The sequence below is a fragment of the Lagopus muta genome, chromosome 5, assembly GCF_023343835.1.
Source record: "Lagopus muta isolate bLagMut1 chromosome 5, bLagMut1 primary, whole genome shotgun sequence".
NCBI lineage: Eukaryota > Metazoa > Chordata > Aves > Galliformes > Phasianidae > Lagopus > Lagopus muta.
In genome coordinates this window covers 64,958,728-64,980,224 of record NC_064437.1, presented here as the reverse complement: position 1 = coordinate 64,980,224, position 21,497 = coordinate 64,958,728, and the positions used below count along the sequence as shown (strand labels likewise).

General features: G+C 45.5%; 1 protein-coding gene across 31 annotated transcripts in view; it reads right to left on the bottom strand.

Annotated features, from left to right (window-relative positions):
• The window catches only part of LOC125692881 (uncharacterized), a 209,582-nt gene that overhangs the window by 179,709 nt on the left and 8,376 nt on the right, over window positions 1–21,497 (bottom strand). For 15 of the 31 annotated variants that reach the window (XR_007376911.1, XR_007376905.1, XR_007376886.1 and 12 more), the window contains 8 exons: window positions 21,325–21,447; window positions 19,539–19,725; window positions 18,220–18,388; window positions 15,722–15,794; window positions 9,058–11,892; window positions 6,553–7,584; window positions 5,024–5,202; window positions 3,038–3,168 (listed from right to left, as the gene is read on the bottom strand). Coding sequence is in view for 3 of the 31 variants with exons in the window: in XM_048944031.1 (XP_048799988.1) it covers window positions 3,038–3,111; window positions 5,024–5,202; window positions 9,058–9,152; window positions 9,598–9,663; window positions 15,722–15,794; window positions 18,209–18,265 (544 nt within the window). In the remaining 28 variants the exon portion in view is untranslated. Of the gene's footprint in view, window positions 1–2,557; window positions 2,653–3,037; window positions 3,169–5,023; window positions 5,203–6,552; window positions 7,585–9,057; window positions 11,893–15,721; window positions 15,795–16,459; window positions 16,545–18,208; window positions 18,389–19,538; window positions 19,726–21,324; window positions 21,452–21,497 lie in introns of those variants that run through there. The other 16 variants (XR_007376887.1, XR_007376898.1, XR_007376892.1 and 13 more) reach the window with 16 other exon arrangements.

Here is a 21,497-nt window from a genome sequence, read left to right as displayed (position 1 = left end):
GGCAGCTTTAGTGTCTTAAATCAATAAAAACGGTTGTTTAGAAATCAATGTGGAATGGAGTAATATAGTCAGCTGAAATTAAAATAAAACTAATTGAGATCGCTGCCAAGCGTGAGCATTAAAAATGGTACAGGGTGGGGAGCAGGTCCTGCCTTGAGCAAAGTCCTGTCCAATTTTATCACAGAGCCACCAGTGCTGCCAGCACAGCCTTTGTGTGGGGCAAGAGTGAGCCTGGAAATGAAATCTCTCCTTCGTGATGCTCTGAAATTGATGGCACCATCTCTGCAGCGAGCAGGAGCACAACATTAAGCAAGCTATGAGTTACACTGCAGTCAACACGCAACCAAGAAAAGAATTCACATGCTGCTCACTACAAATACCTGCAGATAAAATGTAATCTTCTGAAACGGTTTGGCCTTCGGGTACCAAAGTGGAGAAGACTCACTGTGGTGCTTTGGTGCTGACGGTTTCTTTCTGAGAATAGAAGAGCCCATCATGGACTTTTACTTTCGGAGCTGCTGACCTCAGCCTGGGCCAGGTTGACGTGTGCCATCCCAACATGGAGATGAATGTGCTCACAGCACTGACATGATGAACAAAACCCAGCTGCTCTGAACTGAGCTCTCTTTCTGAAAGTTTCCTTTGAAAAGCACTGTGGTTTTCTGGAGAAAATAGTTGATTCTTTTGTGCTTGGCTGAAAGCTGTTTCTCTTGAAACACACAGAGGACATCAAGAAGTATGTTGTTTCTTTTTTATAAAGAGAGACCTGAACTGCTGGTTGGCCACAGCCACCTTTGAAAGAGACGGTTGAGATATAAAACAAGCCCTATTTTCTTAACAAATGATAATGATCATACTGGTGAATGCGCTCTCTTAACGCTGCGTTTGAGCTGCTGAGCTTCTGCCGAGCGTTAATGCATCGATTGCCAGGTGACACCAGAGGAAACAGATTGGAAATGCTCAGAGTCTGACAGACAAGCGGACCGAATTAATATGATTTTGCACTTTTCAGATAATGATCTTTTTCTTAATAGTGGTTTAATGTAGCCTAGAGGTCATACGCTTCCATTCCCACTCGATGTTTTTCTATTGTAGAACATAAAAATGATCTATTGACTTCGTGTCAGATCTAACACACAGGGCTAATGGCACATGGATGAATCGTTAATGCTTTTCCCATTGTCATCTTGACAGTTCCTCAGGAGTTGTTTTCAATGTCAAACTTTTGCTGGGCTTGGTGAAATGTTCTGTGTTAAGAAGATGCATCGCTTCTGTTTCTCCTCATCCATTATGCAGGCATGGCCCAAGACAGTAAGAATACTATTCATTCTGTGTGCTATTAATAATTAGTGATTATTGGAAAGGCCAAGGGAACATAATTTGACAGCTGTGCAAACCAGTTCAGTGAGCATGCCCAGTGTGCATTCCCGTGTTCGGAGTGGAGAGAGGACACAGGCAGGGATTACAGCCACAATTAAGAAGGTGATGCTCCCTGAAAGGGCAAAACGTGAGGAAATGGAGCCTGGGAAGGACTCAGCTCTTCAGCTGTAGCTGATTGAGAAACACAACTTTTGACTTTGTCCAGTGAAGAACAGAGTGCGTATATAGCAAGCACCAATGCTCCCATTAAAGCTGTAATACTAATCAAACTAATTACACACATGAGGCTGGCAAACTGCTGGAACATCACAGTGAAAAAAGCCTTACATAATTCAAAGGGGCAATGATATTTAAACATAAAATTGCTGGAAAAAGGATATGGAAATGAAATGTAGCAATCCATTAGCAAAAATTACACTTCCTTAAAGCAAGGCTTGTTTTAATGTCAGGTTGATAATTTTTCAATTACATAAAATGTAACACAAAAGTTGCATTAGAGTTCATAAACGTGTCTTCACTGAGCCATTACACTCCTCTATGTTGGGATGCCAACAGTGCCTCCTTTGGTGAGTAGATCCATGTGCTGTATGGCACTGGGCAGTAAAACACGATAAAAAACGTGATGGCACCAAAAGGATAAAGGCATGGAAGAAAGGTGTGAGTTACACAAGCAAACAGCCGAGGCAATTCAGGGGTGCATGCCACTAACTTGCTGCCAGTGCTGTGTGCTGGTGAGCCCACGGCTGTTCCCAGGGATGGCAATAATGACCTGGCAGTCACACCACGCACAACAGCCATCCTATTACAGAGTCCCTCCCTCAGTTACAGAAACAATTCACCTGTTTCCCTTACTTCTATTCATCCAAGCACACCTCGTTTCACTTCAATTAATGTCAACGTTATATATTTCTTAATGGCTGTACTGTATTAGTGTTTCTTGTACGATGTTGAGGCACATTTGTTTTTGCAAAGAAGAGCGTAGCTTTACACTGTGTTTTATATTCGTGTATATCACTGAAATTTATACTGTGCAGAGGAAATTTCCATTTTGCTACTGTTAACAAGCTGTTTGCTGTTTATCAGAGCATCTATAAAGGAAGCTAGAATTAAAAAGAAGAACGCATAGTTCAGGAAAACTTCATCAGCTTTTTGTCATTCCCCACCGCCTCCTGCTTACCTTGCAAGCCCCCATGCATCACACCTGGGCTCCCGAGCACCCCTGAGCTGCACTGCCATTGGTGAGACTGGAGGGCTGTGGGTGCCTCACCTGGGAGCAATGGCAGTGAGCTTTGCATGGAGATTTGCAATTTCAATCTGAACGTCCCTAATAAACCCGAGGAACGCGGGCCCTAGAATTCAGTTATGAGGTGAAGTAGCAGTACATCAATGTCATGCTTTATATTACGGCCTAGAAAAACGGTTGTGTTAAGCACTACCCAGGTCCTCAGAGACTGGACAATTATTTTTCAAGTGATATAAGCCCTGACAGCTTTAGCAACAGCACTCTATGCCAGCATTGTAATAAAGGCCCTCTGAGCACCGCTGAGATGTACATATCAGGTGAATCAAGCAATGCTGCACACACCTGTGGCTCTGCAGATGTCCTGTCCAGCCCTGGCAGGCTGATAATGAGGTATTGCATGCCTCTCCCACGTACCTTGGGTGCTACCACGAGTCCAAATGGGCTGGGTGCTGCTGCAATGCCTGTGCTCCAGCTGTGCACTCCTTACTCTGCAAAGCAAGCCCATGGGTTAGGGATGGCTAACATCTCAGCCAAACCACCAGCAGCTGGAAAAAAAAAAGAGGGGAAATGATGGAAAAGCCAACAGCCTCCTTAAATAAGTGTAACAGCACCACTGGGCCTCGCCACAATGATCCTGTACTTGCAGGTTGTATTTTTTCCTCTTTTTTTTGCTGTGATATGTCAAGTTAAGCATAGCGTAGATGACACTCAACAGGTTCCAAAAAGACAAATAAACAAAAATTCCCTTGTACCCAATTTTTCTTTTTCCCATCAGAGAAAGCAAGGAAAAGTCAGTCTGCTGGAAACAAAATTTCATCCTGGGTATACAGGACTGCAAGTGTTTAAAGATACTTTGTAGTTATAACTGGAGAAGAAATTGCCCTGCTATCTTTCCATTTCTCCTTGACACGCATTCAAAAGAACATCAATATTTCTCTTAAGACGTTGCTAGACTTGAGTGCTGTGAAGTTGCTATTATTCTTCCCTTTCCTTTAATTATTTTCTTCCATATATAGAAATTTGTTTTCCTCAGCTGATAAATATCATCAATTTAAGGAATGCTACTATCATATAACCACACAAATATATTTAGCATATAGAAAGTGTGTTCTCCCTTCGTCATTATAATAGAAATACAACTTGATTTATAATAATGTTATTGTCTCCTGCAACCCATTCATTTTTTTCCAGTGGAAGGGCTGCAGGTGCTGAGAAGAGAGGAGGTGGCGCTGCCACAGTATTCCATTGCTGTTTCTTGCTGGGGATTGACTCCATGGCTTTCTGGAAAGGGTGAGGTACACCAAGGCCCTCTGGACCCCAGGTGGGATGTAAGGGTTTGAAGGTTGCTCCTATCCATCATGCCCACCAAGCCACCAGCACCTCATGGGTACCTGAGCATCCGTCCTGGGGTCCCCACTGTTACTGGGGTGCAGCACCCCACCACACACCCACCACTGCCCCATTGGAGCAGCTGGGATCAGCTCAGTCTGCTGCCAGAAAGGGTTCCTCTGCTTTCTTTGCAGAGAAGCAGCTGCAAGCACTGAGCTCCCTGGCTGCTGAGTCTCAGCTGAGAGCTTCCCATCCTGCATCCACTCCTGCCTGCACCTAAGCAGAGTTCAGCTGCTCTGCGAGCAGGACTGAGATGGCATCATTCATCTGAGCTCACTGCCCAGGCTGGCAGTGCTGCAGCACAATGTAGCTGCTGAAAATGCCTCTCACTGTCTGGGATGGGGAAATTTCAGTCCCTGGCAGCAATGCACACATGCACACCAAGTTTGATATAATGAAGTGAAAGCCAGATTGAGCTGTGCCGACCAACACACCTGTAACTTACCTCTGCTGCTCAGGGGATCATCCACCTGAGGAAATCTCTGTCTATCTCCACACCTGCTGCTCACAAAGCACTGTGCCTCTGCCAGAGCTCTCCATCAGCAACTCCAATATTTGCAAATTCTCAGTTGCAATTTTTCCCTAACTCCTCTGTTCTGAAATGGCCGCTCAGAAACACACACAACTTGTTTTTTCCCTCCTTCTTTTGCAAGGGAGGCATTTGTTTAATGAGGCATTGATGGATCTGAGCTGCCAGATGGAATCGTCTCGGTGGTTTTGTGGGTTTTCAGCAGCAGCTTGCTTCTCGAGCTGTGGTTCTCTAGCCCACGCTTCACATGGCAACCCATGCTAAAGCCCTCAGGTGAAGTGATTTCTGTCCTCCTTCTTCCAGTGTCTCTTGGTGCTCTGAGGTCCCTGGGGTTGCCCTGTTGCTAGCACAGCCCCATTGCTCTGGTCCCACACACAGCATCCAGAGATGACATTTACCACAACGTATACCAACGACTTTTGACTCAAGTAGTAAATCTTAAAAAAAAAATCTTACTGTCATTTCTTGTATTTTTGACTAACCTTGAAGATTCAGATGGAACTGAAAGTGCTGGTTTAAACTTTAGTTTGTTCATTACCAGATGCTTTTTTCCCACTGACTTTGTCCCAGACCGATGCATGTGCATCAGGTACAGGTATGGCATGATTTGTGGCATTGTACAGAGCACCCTGCAGGTGTTGTATGTCCTGGACTCATCTTCCTACAAGACAAAAGAGGAGAGGAGTCAACGCTTTGAAAGGGTAGATAACAGCAGGACAAGGGGAAATGGTGTGAAGTTGAAGGAGGGAAGAAGGGATGTCATGGGGAAGTTCTTTAGAGAGAGTGGTGAGGTGCTGGAGCAGCTGCCCAGAGGGGCTGTGATGCCCCGTCCATCCCTGGAGGTGTTCAAGACCAGGCTGGATGGGGCCCTGGGCAGCTTAGTCTGATATTAAATGTGGAGGTTGATGGCCCTGCCTGCAGCAGGGGAGTTGGAGATTGATGATCCTTGAGGTCCCTTCCAACTCAAGCCATTCTATGATTCCATGCCCCAGGTGAGAGCACCCAGCTGCATTCCTGCATGGTCCTGATGCACTGTGCTCTGCCCTGCTGGGCCACACTGGCAGCCACAGGGGATGTGATTTGCAAAGGCTGAGGCAAAATCTGCCTTGAGTTGGCTGAAAACTGCTAATCCTCCATCTACATAAAAATGAATCAGAGCCATAATGCTCATCTTCTGTACTCCCAATTAGAAACTACAATCGAACTGTCCACACACTTGGATCTCTCCGTTTTTGCTCCAGTCTCTCCTACTCAGGGATATATGGACTATCAGTTATTAAAAAAATCCTTCTCTTTCTGATATAAATATTCACTAGATGTGGTTTCTTTTGTCTGCACAATAAATATTACAGGGAAGCTCACCAGGAAATTAGAGCAGAGCCTGCAGCTGGCTGTCCTTGGATGATGTACTGCGAATGAACCGCATCCTGTGGGGATTATTCCAGTCCCCGAACATCATACTTCTTGTATCTGAACATCAAAATATGCTTTCTTCCAACTCCAGACAACGGTACACATATAAATTTTCTAATGGATTTTCTGTTCAGCTGTCACTGTGGCTGATCCAGTAGACAGAAGTATATCAGCCACATCCACTTATATTAGAAGTACCGTAACGTTCCCAAAGTCGCTTTGAATTTGGTTTGATGGTCTCAGATTTCAAGTAATGTACAAAATCATATATTAAGCACTTTCTTTCATACTCCTTCAACTGGTGTCATCCACTTGAGCATGTGCAAGGCCTTAGACATGGTTACATAGCACATCCTTATCTTTAAGTGGGAGAGATACAGGCTTAAAGGGTGGATATGGAGTGGGTTGGGAGGTTGCAGCCGAAGGGTGACAGTGAGCTGCTGGGGTGGGTTCAGAGGTGGCCATGAGGATGCTCAGAGGGCTGCAGCACCTCTCCTATGCAGACAGGCTGAGGGAGCTGGGGATGTTCAGCCTGGAGAAGAGAAGGCTGTGGGGAGCTCAAAAGGTGTTAGTACCTTCTTGAACAGATTGTCCTTACCTTCAGGCAGGACTGTGGCACAGGACTGAACCCTGGAATGGTCTGGAAGGATACGAGGAGATGTCTGCTCTCCATCCATCGGCAGCTACACCGCATTCATCAATGTCACAAAAGCTGTTCCCGGCTCCCATCTGGCCCTAGTCCAGCCTGTGCTGGAGCTATGATATTGGTTTTGGATAGATTAGCTCTCAGTTAGTCTTTAGCTGTCTCGTGGAGGAATTATTGCACTATAATACAGTCTGTAATTACATGCTCACATGATATCTTTTCCATTCAATGCACAGGACGGAAATGTATGGGGAAGCATTAAGGTTGCAGGGACAAAAGTGAATTTGACCTTAAGGTGCTTGCATCCAATCTACAGAGCCTTCCTGTTGGCACAGCTTGTCAAAAACTTCGTTAATTACTCAGAGACCAGATTTGCCAGGCTGCACTTAACAGCCAAACAGGCAGCACTTCTGCTCAGAGAGCTGCATGAGCGAAATTCAGCCCTGGACACACTCAGCAAGGAAATTAGATGAGTGTAACTCAGCAGCTGGGAGGGAAGGGGGCATCCCTCATGGTTGGGCACAGCATGGGCATTTACACAAACCCTTCCTCACATCTCCTTTGCACGCACCTGAAGCATCCCTTGCTCGTGGCTCTGCAGAATCGTTTTCCCAGCACAGGGCAGGTCTGTGCAGCCCCGCAGCTGGGCTCTCCACGTGCACATCTTGCTCCACACAGTGAAGGCTGAGGTCACCAGTTTTGCAGCAGCACCATTCCATGGTTCTACAGCACCTAAGCTGATTTCTGACCCAGCTCTTCTCCAACCATCCTCCTGCAGAGACACTGCTTGCACTGCTGGCTCAGCGCATGGTGCCACTGCTCAGCAGTGCTCCTGGACCACCAGCAAGCACTTAAGTATCTCTTGTATCACTCTTACTGCAGCTCATTACACTGAAATCCCATTTTCAAGGCCATTATCTTCATTTCTGTCGTTCAGGGAGTGCTATAGCCAGTCTCAGCTTAATGTTCCCATGGGAAAAGCAGCTGTGACAACGACAGTAACACAGCAGATACTCAACAGGGCTTCATAACACTGGGCTGCAATATGTTTGACTTTCACGTGTGGCATGCATGTATGATAATTCACAGCTGACATTACTGAAAAGTCCTTAAAGGTATCAAGAAAACAACAGGTTGAGGTTTGTAGAATTTGTTTTCCTGAGGGAGGAAGCAATTAAAGCATCCATTGGAAAGTGTTAATATGTCTCTAATTATTAATGAGAGGCAGCAACAGCTGGCTAAGTCCATGTCCATGTCCTATACACCTACCCTTTGTATACCATGTATGCTATATATCAAACATACCCTATAAGCTTCTGGATTTTCTCAGCTGCAATAAAGCAACCCTGTTTGTGTCACAGTAATATCCCAGAAATTATTACCCTTCAAAGAAAAATCAATTTTTTAAGTTATGTATTACTTAGGGGAAGAAATGTGAGCAAGGAACATTTCTCCATGTTATTTATTTCTGTTGCTCTGTGGTGATGGGGGGTTGTGATGACATCTCAGGACTGCTTGGTGACTGATGTTTGGACTGACTGAAGTTAGATTAAGCCTAACTAACAACAGTTAAGCAGCAGCTTAAGGACTATGCAGCTCTTTGCTTCAGAGCACTGACACTGAGTTTCATATTAGAGGATGCTGCCACCTGTTTGCATGCACTTTCAGGCAGAAGCAGGGAGATGCAGATTCTTTTTTGATTCAAACAAAAGCTAAATGATTTAATTCTATTTCACCAGTCATTATCTCCTATCAAAGCAGATTGCTTCCAGAGGAGAAGCTTTTTGCAGGACCCCTCAGTGCATCTCTCTGCTGTTTTAGACCAGTGAGTGCTGAAATGCAGAGCAAAAGCTTCAGCTCCAATCCTGCAGGGCTTGAGTGTTCAGAGCATAACTGGATGTGGTGTAGGGTGGGCGATTACACTCCTATTCAATTTGTTTTTTGACGTGCCATATGCAGCCAGGAGGGGAATCCTTATGCAGATGGATTTGTCGTGCAACACAGCTTGCAGTAACAGCAAAACTTGTCTGAAAATCGGCTTTATAGCCATCCTTGCTTCTACAGCCTTGAGATCCTAAGGCTCAGCACATGACTATGCAAGGATCACAGCAATACGACTGGCATTTTCCCCCTTCTAATCCTTTGAAATTTCAAGATGATACCAAATACTGGGGTTTATTTTGTTTTAGCAATTTCTACCTCTTTGGTAAGTGAAGTCCAAAATCACCATCAAAATAAAGCAGCAGTGCAAACATGGTGTGCAAAGTCATGGCCCTCATGCAGCAGCCTCACAGGGCCAGCAGCTGGCATCCAGTATGTCACAGTCTCCACAGTGAGGTGCATCTATGCAAAAGCAGCTCATTCTCCACAAGGGCATGGACACAATACTTTCAGCGCAACCATGCTGCTCTCCCTGTTAAAGCTTTCCACTCCTCTGTTTAGATGACATTTAATTACCTTTTCCTTCTCCCTCCAAAATCCAAATGAAACAACAAGTTCTACAGAGCAACACTGACATTTCAGTCGCTTGGTAGCTTCCATCTTCTCAGTCCCTATTAAAAAAAAACGTGATATCACATTTTCACCACCATTGCATAAACATCACCAAGCCCGTGATACACAGGGATTCACTCTAAATCTAGAGGTTGGCAGCTCTGCCAGCAGCAGGGGGGTTAGAACTTGATGATCCTCGGGGTCCCTTCCAACCCAAGCCATTCTATGATTCTGTATGTAATTTTCATCAGCAGCTCTTGTAATAAATCCAACACCACGTTTGCATTTCCAGCATATGTTGTTTGCCTTTCCAACATAGCAGCTTCTGAAGGGCTGTTCCCCTCTGACATGACACATCTGACAGTGCCACAGGAAGCGGGGGATCTTCAAAGAGTGCCACAGCATTGCTGGGAGTGCAGAATGCATCTGCGTGCATCTCACAGCAGGAAAAGCAGCCACTTCGGGAGTAATTAATGCAAATCACTGCTCCATGTGTTCACATACACTCTTGTTCTGCTGCGAGAAACTTGCGGTGCCGAGTAGCAAAATGCACAGAGTGACAGCCATGGTCTGGAAAACAGGAATAAATCCAACACAGAGCAAATGTGAGTGGGATGTGGGGTGAGCAGGAAGTTATGGTACTTGCCCAGGAAAGCTGCACCTCCCTCTTATGGCATACAGAATCACAGAATTGCTCAGGTTGGAACAGACCTTAAAGATCATCAAGTCTAACCACAACCTAACCATACTACCCTAACAACCCACTGTTAAATCACGGCCCTGAGCACCACATCCAAATGGTTTTTAAACACACCCAGGGAAGGTGACCCAACCACCTCCCTGGGCAGCCTATTCCAGTGCTTAACAACCCTTTCTGTAAAGAAGTTTTTCCTGATATCCAACCTAAACTTGCCCTGGCACAACTTGAGGCCACTTCCCCTCATCCTGTCACCTGTCACCAGTGAGAAGAGACCAGCCCCACTCTCCCTGCAATCACCTTTCAGGTATTAGAAGAGAGCAATATGTTTGCTTAGCGATGGCCAAGTTGCACCTTTGAAATACAGTTTTGGTATTCTGGGAGGAACAGAGGTCCCAGCTTCAGCACATCTGTGAGTTAGTGCCCAAATCCTGCATACTGCATTTTAAAAATCCCTATTATCCCCTCTATCAGTCAAATACTCTCAGAGCTTCTGCAGGCACCAAGAGCCACCAGTGATAGCGTGGGTGAAAGCAGCTCCTGGCAGAGAGCAGCCTGCAGTTGTGCAGATCTGTACCCCACACTCAGGTTACACCATCACCGAGCAGGGAGCTCTGTGGGACCAATTCTAAACATATCTGATGGTCAGGTTTGGAGCAGAGATTGTAAAAATGGTGCTCAGCATGTTTTCTGTGATGGCTTTTGAGTACTTTTGTTATTTAAATCCATTTTCCTGCATACTAAATTTGCTACCGTTAGCTAATCTGCTTCATGTCAGATGAAAGTAGAGATAATATGAATACTTACAGGTTCCATTTGATACAAATTTTTAGATAAGGCACAGTGAAATGGAAGAAATTTCTGAAACAATTCACTTGACACTTCTGTACAGTTCATTTCCTTCGTTTCCATTTTGCCTGCATCTCATTTTCTTTGTAAATTCCTCCACCCAGGCTGTAAATGCTGCAGAATGTGATAGCAGTCACAGATGACCCATTCGAAGCTGTGTAGGTGACACAGAAACTCAAGACTCGATTTAAAAAATGAGTTGCAATGCTTCATTGAAAGTCAATTCCTGTCTGCAAGTAGCTTGATCCCTTCCTAAGACTTTGCCCAGCCTTCTTTCCTTCCTATAGACATTTTAAACACTCTGCTCCTCTTCTGAGCTTGTACAAGCTCATATGTGTGCACATAACAGCTCCTGAGCCATCTCTGCTTCAGCAAGTTACTGAGACAGGGGAGGTTTAGGTTGGATATGAGGAGGAAGTTTTTCCTCCAGAGGGTGGTGAGGCACTGGCACAGGTTGCCCAAGGAGGCTGTGGATGCCCCATCCCTGCAGGCATTCAAGGCCAGGCTGGATGTGGCTCTGGGCAGCCTGGGCTGCTGGTTGGTGACCTGCACACAGCAGGGGGTTGGAGCTGGGTGAGCACTGTGCTCCTTTGCAACCCAGGCCATTCTATGGTTCTGTGATTCTTTGGGACAAAACATGAAGCTACAGCTGCACTACAAGCTATGAAATAGTTACCACATCCAGGAGTTTGCTCCAGAAAGCAGCCTCCATTATCAGATATTCACAGACATTGTCTACCAGGTTTTGCAAGCTTCCTTCCCCCAGCTGAACAAATCAGCCCTGTAAAAGCCTCTTGGAAAACCACATTATGATTTTTTCTCATCATCACATTACTAGGAACTAAGAGAAATGAGACAGAATCTGGATATCCATAGCACATGGGCAATTTCTGAGAGTTCCTGGAAGACTGTACACAAATTGATGTTACCCTTGACTTTGTGCTCTATCTCAATTTTGTACATAGCATTTTCCTCTTCCATTTAATGGAAACTTAATTGCTACAGAAAAAAAAATAAAGAGAAGCAAAACCAATGTGTGATTCAACGCTCACAATATTGCTCCCAGACGTTGGGTCTGAACGGGGGATTTCTCAACACAGAATGCTTTTCTTTGGGAAGGAATTAATTGTGCATGCCAGCCAAGAGCCACAATGTCCCCCCTCAGCCCAAAGCCATGACCAGAACTGTGTGCTCCTTCTCTACTTTTTTCAGTTGAAAGAAGGCTGGGAGAGGTTCCCCAGTGGTTCCACATCCTGCAGGGAGATGGCAAAGAAAATTTGGGACTGAGCAGCCAAATCAGCAACAAGCAAGGACTTTCCCACCAGGGCATTTCTGCTTTGCCTCAACAATTGATTTTCTCCACATGGTACAAATATCTTTCGTTGGAAATGTTCCTTGCAACCCTATTAAGATACTTTCTAGCTTTTCACAAATGCAAGGAGGGAATACATAGGCTTAAGTAGCTGTCGTGATGCAATTTGGTCATTGATAGAATCATAGAATCATGAGGTTGGAAATGACCTACAAAATCATTGAGTCCAACTGCCCTTCCATCGCCATTGCTACCACTAAGCTACTAGCCCAGATCTCGTAGCTCCTCATCCAGATGCCTCTTGAACACTGCCAGGGATGGCGACTCCACCTCCCATCTGAGCAGCCATTGCAGTGCCTGACCACTGAGAGAAAAAGTTCTTCCTTATGTCTAACCTAAACCTCCTCTGCTACAGCTTGTGGCCATTTCCTTGGGTCCTGTTTGTTGCCTGGGAGAAGAGGCCAAACCCCTCCTCCAATAACTTCTACAAATCAGGCAAATCTTATAAAGGCAAACATGAAGTCTTTGTCAGAGCACTGGTAGGTAAAATTGGTTTCTGTGTTAATCGAGATCAAGGTTAAGTACCAGTAATAAACAGAACTATGGTAATGAACTAACATGCCATCACGAGGCTGACAAGAATAACCCATGTGCAGCTCCTGTACCAATATGAATGTGTGCTCACTGAAAGTATAAGGGACCTCGCTGATCAGAAGAGTTTGAGATAGGAAACCAGAAGAACATATGCATCAAAAACAGGGGACAGTAGTTCTTTGGAAACATCCTTATGACTTTTTCAACACTACCCTTGTATCACGGTGTGTTAATTTGAATTTTGCTGAAATAAAGCTGTGACTTTCTGGGCAATCTCAGAATGAAAGTGAAATGTAAGGAAAGGAATGAATCTTTGTGCTGTGCCTAAACTCAATCTGATCTAAGCATTCCATTTTTGTTCTAAAGAAAAGTAGGATGTAACTGTGTGAATCTGTGTTTCCTTCCTCTGCTTTCATTCTTGTAAATCACCAATCCCACACCGAATCTCAGCACCCAGTGTTGCTTTTCTGCCAAACAATCTTTAGACTTGTGCACTGGATGAGAAAAAAGGATGGATAGAAAACTCACATTGCTTAACAAGCAGGAGAGCCTCCCAGGTTACAGAAGCCAAGATCTCAAGACTAAGAAGCCAGGCTGGATGTGGCTCTGGGCAGCCTGGTCTGCTGGTTGGCGACCCTGCACGTAGCAGGGGGTTGAAACTACTTGAGCATTGTGGTCCTTCTCAACCCAGGCCATTCTATGGTACTATGATCCTTTTATTAGCTATGGCATCTTTCCAATGCATAACAAGATCTTTTGCCTGCATATGTAATTGTTTCTCCTTCTGGACCACTGTGACAGATGGGTGTGTTAAATTGATGTTTAATATGTTGATACATAAAGCTCAATTCCTACCGTAGAAGTGTGATGCTTGTTAGAGAAGATTAAAATTCAGAATGGTAATAATGGATATCATTCTTGCTTTTCTGTCTAGCTGAAGCCTTGGGGTCTGGCTTGCAGGTGGACATGGTACCAGTATAAAAGCAGCCACAGCACAGGTGATGCTGCAAAGCAGCCCCACACATGGGAGGAGAACTTGCAAGAGCTTTGCAGAAGCTGCTGAAGCCACTGGGGTTGCAAGCTGCCAGGTGCACCACACCAGGCATCCCCCAGAGCTGCTCTGCTCAGAGAGCTGCTCCCTGAATTAGCACCAGGATGACTGCTGCAAAATGCTGTTGGACAAGTTCAGGCAACAAATGGCTATTTCTTAGCGATTCACAATGCTCTCTCTCCTCTGTCTTTTGCTTGTGTCCCATTTATCTCCTGACAGAGCTGCTGAGCAGCCCCCAGCTCAGCCAGCACTGCTGCACAGCCCCAGCTGCTTCCCCACACACCTCACCTCCATGCAAACAAGTCTCTTCCATGAGTGAAATGCACTACATTTGCTAAATGCATGAAAGACAAAAAGCAAAACAAAAGAAACCCAATCAAATTACAACCAAAAAGACACGCTTTGCTTGACGTAGCAGTAATTAACAAGGATTTGATCTTCCTGCCAAACGACAGCTATGGTAAAATACAGCATGAAGAGTTACTGCCTGCACCCAGAAGTTCATACATAGAGTCCAAAAGAAGTGTAAAAATCCTCTTTTGCCCATAGACTATGCATTAAAGGGAAAAAAAAGAAAGAAAAAATGAAGAACTTCTTTTGCAGGCTGCAGCTAAAGCCCAAATATCCAGTTGGTATACATCTATTAAATACAAGGGTCTCAGGATGAGCAAGGTCTAAATGTCTGCAATAAATAATGTGGGTAGCTGTGCTTTTTACAATTCCCCTTTCCCTATTACTAATTGCAAGCATCCTATTAGCTTTAATTACAGCTACTAAACATTCAGCAGCCATGCAATATTTATCAATCTAGCTGCAATGGCTCCTAGGTGATGCTTTTCCTGAGATGTGGCTGGTTCTGTTTAGCACCAGAACAATGTGCCTATGCAGTATGAGGAATCTGCACAGAAGCATTAAATCACTCAAGAGTGAGTAGCTGAGCAATAAACACATTTAGAACTCCTTTAAAAGCTCTGGTTAAAGCCAGTAGGACGTGTCCTCCAGGGGATGGCCTCTTCCATCCTCCTCAATCCCTTACAACAACCACGGGATCCCTCAGATGCAAAAAAAAAGCTCTCATTAGCTCACATGGCCCTGCAGCTCATTGTCTGCAGGCATTCATTAACCTTAACCCTGTTCTGATTTTGCTGCACAACTCCAAATTTAGTGCCACCAGATGGGGACCCCGTGGTGCTGCAGAGCTCCCACCTGGAGAAGTGCTGCCCGCGGATGTCAGGGTTTGGAGTGAAATGCATATGGCAGAGATGGCAATAACTGTGACAGTGCTGAGACCAGCAAACCTCACTCTTAATGGCAGCTCCTGCGTGGCTTCTCACCCCATCTCTTCATTAAGACATACTTGCTCCTGAAGCCAAAGCTGTTCCCCATCACACAGCCAGAGGCGCACGCAGACAGGAGCTCCCCACCAGCAGTGTGCAGCCCAGTGGGAAGCCAGGGAATGCAATGGGTTGCTGTGACATCTCCTACATGCTCCTCTACAGACTGTCCTCACGTTCTGCAGAGCCAGAGCACAGGGACACAAGGACATGGATGCCAGGATACAGAGACATCAGGACACAGGGCACCAGGACAGGGGGACACAGGGACAGAGGGGCACCAGGATACAGGGACATAAGCACACATGGGACCCAAGGACAATGGGACACCCCCACAATAGGAAGGGGAATGTGTAAGCAGAGCCCTCAGCCCCACTCATGCCCTCCTCTCTCTGAAGAGGCCCCACTGCAGTGCCTCCCTGCCTCAGGGAATGGCAGTTTCCTAGAATAGTATCCCAAGGTAGAAGACATAGCTGCTGAAAACTTTAAAGGATTATTACAGGAATGGTAATAAACACCATCAATGATTCCTGTATTTTTCTGCATTTAAAAACAGCATTTATCACAGCTATGGGTTTTAACAGCCTTTAAATTTCTTTTATCGCTGCGAGTAGATTTGTAGTGCTGTGCACTATATATTTAACTCATCTGATCTACACAATGATTATTTTGTGTAAAAGCTGATTTTTTTCATTTTAATTTCTCCGTTACAATGCATCCTTTTCATTTTGTCATGTTTGTTTCTAACCTATTAAGGAACTTTGTGCTCACTGGAATTACCATTGCCTTACCTCCAGACTGGTTGGTTTCCTTCATTGCGTCCCTCTGTGGAGCGAGGTAGTAGAGCTGATGGCATATTCCCATCTAAAGATAAATTTACCAACAAAAAAAACAACAAAGGATGAGTAGGAAGCACATGTGCAAGCTGCTGGGTTTGAAGCTGCAGACAGAGAAGAGAAGAATGCTGCCAGAATCACAGGGAAAACTCAACAAAAGAGCTTTTGAGCTAAGCCTTGACCCCAAAGACGCTACAGAAGTAGGAGATGAGACACTATTTCTTTTTTGATTCTTCCAGAGAAAGACTTTTATGTTCTCTGTAACAAATAAACATCTCTATCTCTAGCACTGATGCCTGATGCTGTGCCAAATGGTTGCAGTGGCCATCAGGAGCCCTGGCAGCAGGGATCTCTGACACGATGTCACACCCATAGAGCTCATCCAGGCCAGCCAGGATTCACACAAATTCTACTTGTGACATTTTGGGTGTTTTCTTCCTCACTGTACCTGTATAAAAATATTCAGGTGGCAGAAATATCTGAAGGTTCACATTCAAATGCTTTTCAAGACCAATGGGAAAGGGTGAAGAAAAGTTCAGCGAATTGCTTTGTTTTGAAGGTAATTCATGCCACACAAGCTTCCTATTTATTTAAACACTGCAAATTCATTCATATTTAATGCATCTCTACCATGGTGAGGACCTGAATTAAACGTAACTTATGTATTTTGTAGATCAGACACTTTATACTCACCTCAGCTCCCTCCCACCTGCAGGGAGTGTGAGCCAAGTGCTCGAGCAGAGTCCATTCTCCCTGGGAATGCCCTGTGCCCACCGGGCTGTTGGAACAATAAGATGCTTTCAGCTGCTCTGCTTGATGTTGCACTGTGGTGTAGCAAAGCATTCAAGCTTTGGTGGCCCAGAGATTAAAGAAGCAGCGTGGATGGTTTGCAGAGGGCTGGGGAAGCATCATCCTGCTGGCTCCAGGCCTGGCCAGCAAAATGCCCTGGTTCTGGCTGCCAGGGGTGGCTGTAAGCCAGAAAACAAAGTGCTCCTACAGGGCAGTGTTTGCAGAGGCAAAGCTCTGATGCACTGGCACAGGTTGCCCAAGGAGGCTGTGGATGCCCCATCCCTGCAGGCATTCAAGGCCAGGCTGGATGTGGCTCTGGGCAGCCTGGGCTGCTGGTTGGTGACCTGCACACAGCAGGGGGTTGGAGCTGGATGAGCATTGTGCTCCTTTGCAACCCAGGCCATTCTATGATCCCATGATCTCAGTACTCCAGGGTGCCAGCATGAAATTTGAAGAGGTCTGTGAAACAGAGAGAGTCTAATCTGTGATAATGGGCCTTGGTGCCCCACTGCTCATCCCTTAGGTACCCATTCTTACAGACTGTTGCTTGCCAGTTCTGAGGTACCATGCAGGCAGTGCAGTCCACCTGCAGCATGGAAGCACTGTATGAAGGGCTGTGGCACAGACACCTTCCTCAAGTTCTCATTTCCAGCTATCTGAGACAACTTTGTTCTGGTGTAATTCGAAGCAATATATTGCACTGATCTTACATTCACAGACATCAAAGTTGTTCACATCTACGTACAAAGCGTGACACTTGCTCCATTACAGCATTCAAACCAGGGAGAAGACAAGCCTCTTTGATCTGGTTTTGTTGCTTCCTGAATTTTGTTCATTTTCATTTTCCCATGGAAGTCAGAGACGTAGCTAAAGAAATCTCAATAAAAATTGTCCCTGGTGTAGAATGTGACAAGCAAGCAGACGTGATTCATGAACATTTATGATGTATTAATCAAACCAAGACAACCTTCCTTCCAAACATGCAGACAACCATATAAACAACTTTGTCAGCACTGGCATAAGAATAAATGAATTAACTGTTTCCAATGTGTGAATTTTCTAGTTTAAGCTAATTGTACAGAGCACAACAGATCTGAAAGGAGGTTCTGCTGGCTGTGCCAACGGAATGCATGCATATACGTGGCTGGCAGAAGGGGACAGAGTAAAGCTGCATCCCAAAGAGAAGCACAGTCCTGTCAGATCGGGGCCATTTATGTAAGTAAGTGTAAGCCCAACACTGCCAAATAGATATCAGGAAGAGAATCCATTAAGTGTTATTGAAAGTCAGGGTATCCCCTCTAGCTAAGAAAAGTTATTAGTCTGACAAATGTCAAGTGCTAATCTAGAACTAATGGGATTTAATTTTATGAATTGTTTTCATAAATATTCTAAAATGTCTTTAGAGAGACATATTATATAGTTTCAGATCTCTTGAATTCATAAAAATATTTTAGCACAGAATATGAATAATTCACTGCTATGATTTTATTTATATAGAGAAACGATATTTTATTTGTTTGCGCCTTAAACCACAGCGTCTCAGCGTCTCCATTTGCCACAAGCCCAAGCAATGGTGTGCAGGAAAGAAGCAGAGAGAGCCAACAAAGCACTGCTCCTCAGAACTCCTCTGCTCAGATAACATGAATGAAGCACCTTTATTTTACCTCCACGTTGCAGCAGTACTTCAGAGCTCCGTTCCAGCGGCCGCATCGCCCTCTATTCTTTTCATGGGAGTCTGGGAGGGGAGAGTTGGATTTTCTTCATGACAGCTGCCTGCTGTCAGCAGGAGAGTTCCTCTCTTTGTTGCTCCTTTCTCCTTCCACCGGAACAGTGCTGGAAGGTGAGTTGGGAGAGATGAAAAGCACTTCAGAAGGAGCAGGGAAGGGAAGTGAGAAACTGGAGCTAGCTTTGTTTGCTCAGCTCCTTTTGTCCCAAGGACCATCCTGCAGGGCAGCCCAGCCCCTCTGCCTGCACCGTGCCTCACATAGCAGCAGCCCAACATCCTCTGCCCCTTCACTTCTGCTTTTCGTTGTGAGCAAACAATGCTGGGTGTATTTTCCCACCACCTTCTCTTGAACCAGGTGGTGGAAGCCAGGTCTGGCACCTCCTGCTCTGAGGAGGGTGCTGGCAGCTCCTGGCATATCTGACTGAGACACCACAGCACTGGGTGCCTGCTGTTCAGGTGGAGCCTTTGCTTGCTTCAATGCTGCAAGAGTAACCCCTGGTGCAACACAGCTTCCCCACCAAAACTTCTTTACATTACTTTGGAGATACATGGAATCATAGAATGGCCTGGGTTGCAAAGGAGCACAATGCTCATCCAGTTCCATACCCCTGCTGTGTGCAGGTCACCAACCAGCAGCCCAGGCTGCCCAGAGCCACATCCAGCCTGGCCTTGGATGCCTGCAGGGATGGGGCATCCACAGCCTCCTTGGGCAACTTATTCCAGTGCCTCACCACCCTCTGGCTGAAAAACTTCCTCCTCATATCCAACCCAAACCTCCCCTGTCTCACTTTAAAACCATTCCCCCTCATCCTATCGCTATCCACCCTCATAAACAGCCATTCCCCCTCCTGTGTATATGCTCTCTTCAAGTATTTTAAGGCCACAACGAGGTCTCCCCACCTTACAGACTGCAAGCCACCACTGAGGTGGCGATCCAGATGGAATAAATGGCAAAGAAACCAGCATTCCATGCCCCTTTCCTCATTCTCTGATTGATGCTGCTTTATGCCAGGGTTTGCTCTTGTCCCCACACTTGCCCAGGGCACAAGGCTCTCCTGCCTTGAGTCACCTTCCCCTGCTTCCAGCAACACCTGTTGATTTCCCTCAAAGCTCCTCAGTACAGAGAGGATTTCTGAGCATACAAAGCCCATCTCTTATAATAACATCTCCCAGTCACTTGTTATATCCTTGTAAAAATGACATTAGGTACTCTACAGTACAGCCAAGTATTTCAGCAGTAAATGAGATCGTGCTCACCTGAATTTATTCCCCAATACAGGCATGGTCTGGAGAATCACTGAAGTGCAACATTTCAACTCTTCACCATCACACAGACATCAGAGCAGAGTCAGTTTTGTATATGTTTGCAACCAGCATCAGCACCCTGTGCCCTGTCTCGTTTCTTAGCACTGTCCGTGCTCAGGTCTCCACCAGGCTTGCATGCCTGCAATAGGAAAAACAAGACTTCTTACCCATGGTAGATCAGCTTCTGCTTTCTAAAGGGAAGAGCATGTCATTTTATAACTCAATTGTTCTGCTTTCTGCCTATTTTGCATTTAATTGTGCAGTCATTTGGTAGTTGGAGAGGGACAGAACAAATATCATTATTTTCAACAGAGTTTCTGCTGTTTTGCTCTACTTCATTAGGTAGAAACAAGCACTGATCCTGAAAACCAAGTATGATTAAGTATTAAAAGTTTGAAAGAAATTGCACTAATAAGGAAAATAACTGTAATAACCTCCCCTTCTTTAACAACAAACACATCTTTGTTAAAATCTGATCACCCGAGGCAACACGCTGGTTGTGCAGAAGCTTTCTTTTTCACTAAGGAGCTACAATGCCATGGTTTGCTCTGTTCCCACCTCCCCCTCACTGCCAGCTACAAAGAGCAGTGCAGCCCTGGGCAGTGGGGCTCCCATCTGCAGTCTCTGTGGCCTTTCTGAATCCTCTCCTGGCAATATGGACTGAAAGTGATTCTTGTTTGCAGGACAAAACAAGAAATAACTTCACTTCCTGGAGGAGGTGGAATTATAGAATCCTAGAATGGTCTGGGTTGAGAAGGAGCACAGTGCTCATCCAGCTCCAACCCCCTGCTGTGTGCAGGTCACCAACCAGCAGCCCAGGCTGCCCAGAGCCACATCCAGCCTGGCCTTGAATGCCTGCAGGGATGGATGGGGCATCCACAGCCTCCTTGGGCAACCTGTGCCAGTGCCTCACCACCCTCTGGCTGAAAAACTTCCTCCTCATATCCAACCTCAACCTCCTCTGTCTCACTTTAAAGCCATTCCCCCTTGTCCTATCACTATCCACAGACATCCTCACATTTTCTGAAAGCTGAAATCCCACAGGCTGTTTCCCAGCTATCTTTGTTCTCCCTGAACGATGTGCATCCTCACAGTGTCTTACATTGCTTTAGCTCCAAATGGAGCAGCAATGTGTCAGACTTGTACATTCATGACTTATAATCTTGAATATGCTTTTAAAGTTTCAGTGCTCGGTGCCAAGCATTCCCTGCACTACATCCCTGCTCAGACAGGAATGTGCCACATGTAGAGGAGGGCTCTCCACTCTTTGTTGTCACACCCAGCTCATTTCCCAGGTGACAGTCCCACCTTCCTCTGGACCAACAGGAGATAGCCACGTACCATGGGAAGAATGGCACTGATAGTTACAAATACCCACCCAAGGCCAACCAGAACCACTTTCATCTGCAGTTTTTCAAAACAGGGGATTCTGCAGAGCAACTTCTCCAGGGAATAATGGCAGCTGCTCCTTTCCTCTCCTTCATCAAATATGAGTGGACAATTTTCTGGAGTGGAACTTTTCCTATGAAACAAATGGGCCTCCTCCTCCATCCCCCACACAATTCCAGCTCACACGCACTTTTCCAGGTTCATTTTCAAGCGTCAGCCTTGGAACAGCCCTCTGCTGTGCCTGGAACGGTAATTCAATGGCAGAGCGCGAGCAGAACTGTATTTCCTTACATCTCCTCTTGCATAAAAAGCTGTTTACTCCCAAACTGTTAACTTTATGGAGACTTACATGGTTGAGCACTCCTGCTGCCGGAGATATTACTTCTGTCTATCACGAGGGAAACCTGTCCGATGAAATTTCTTATCTGTCACCCAGATGCAAGCTGAAGCTTCTTCGGGATGCGCCGGTTATCTGCCTCAGATTAAAAGAGTGAGTGCCATGTTGGGAAGTGATTTGTATAG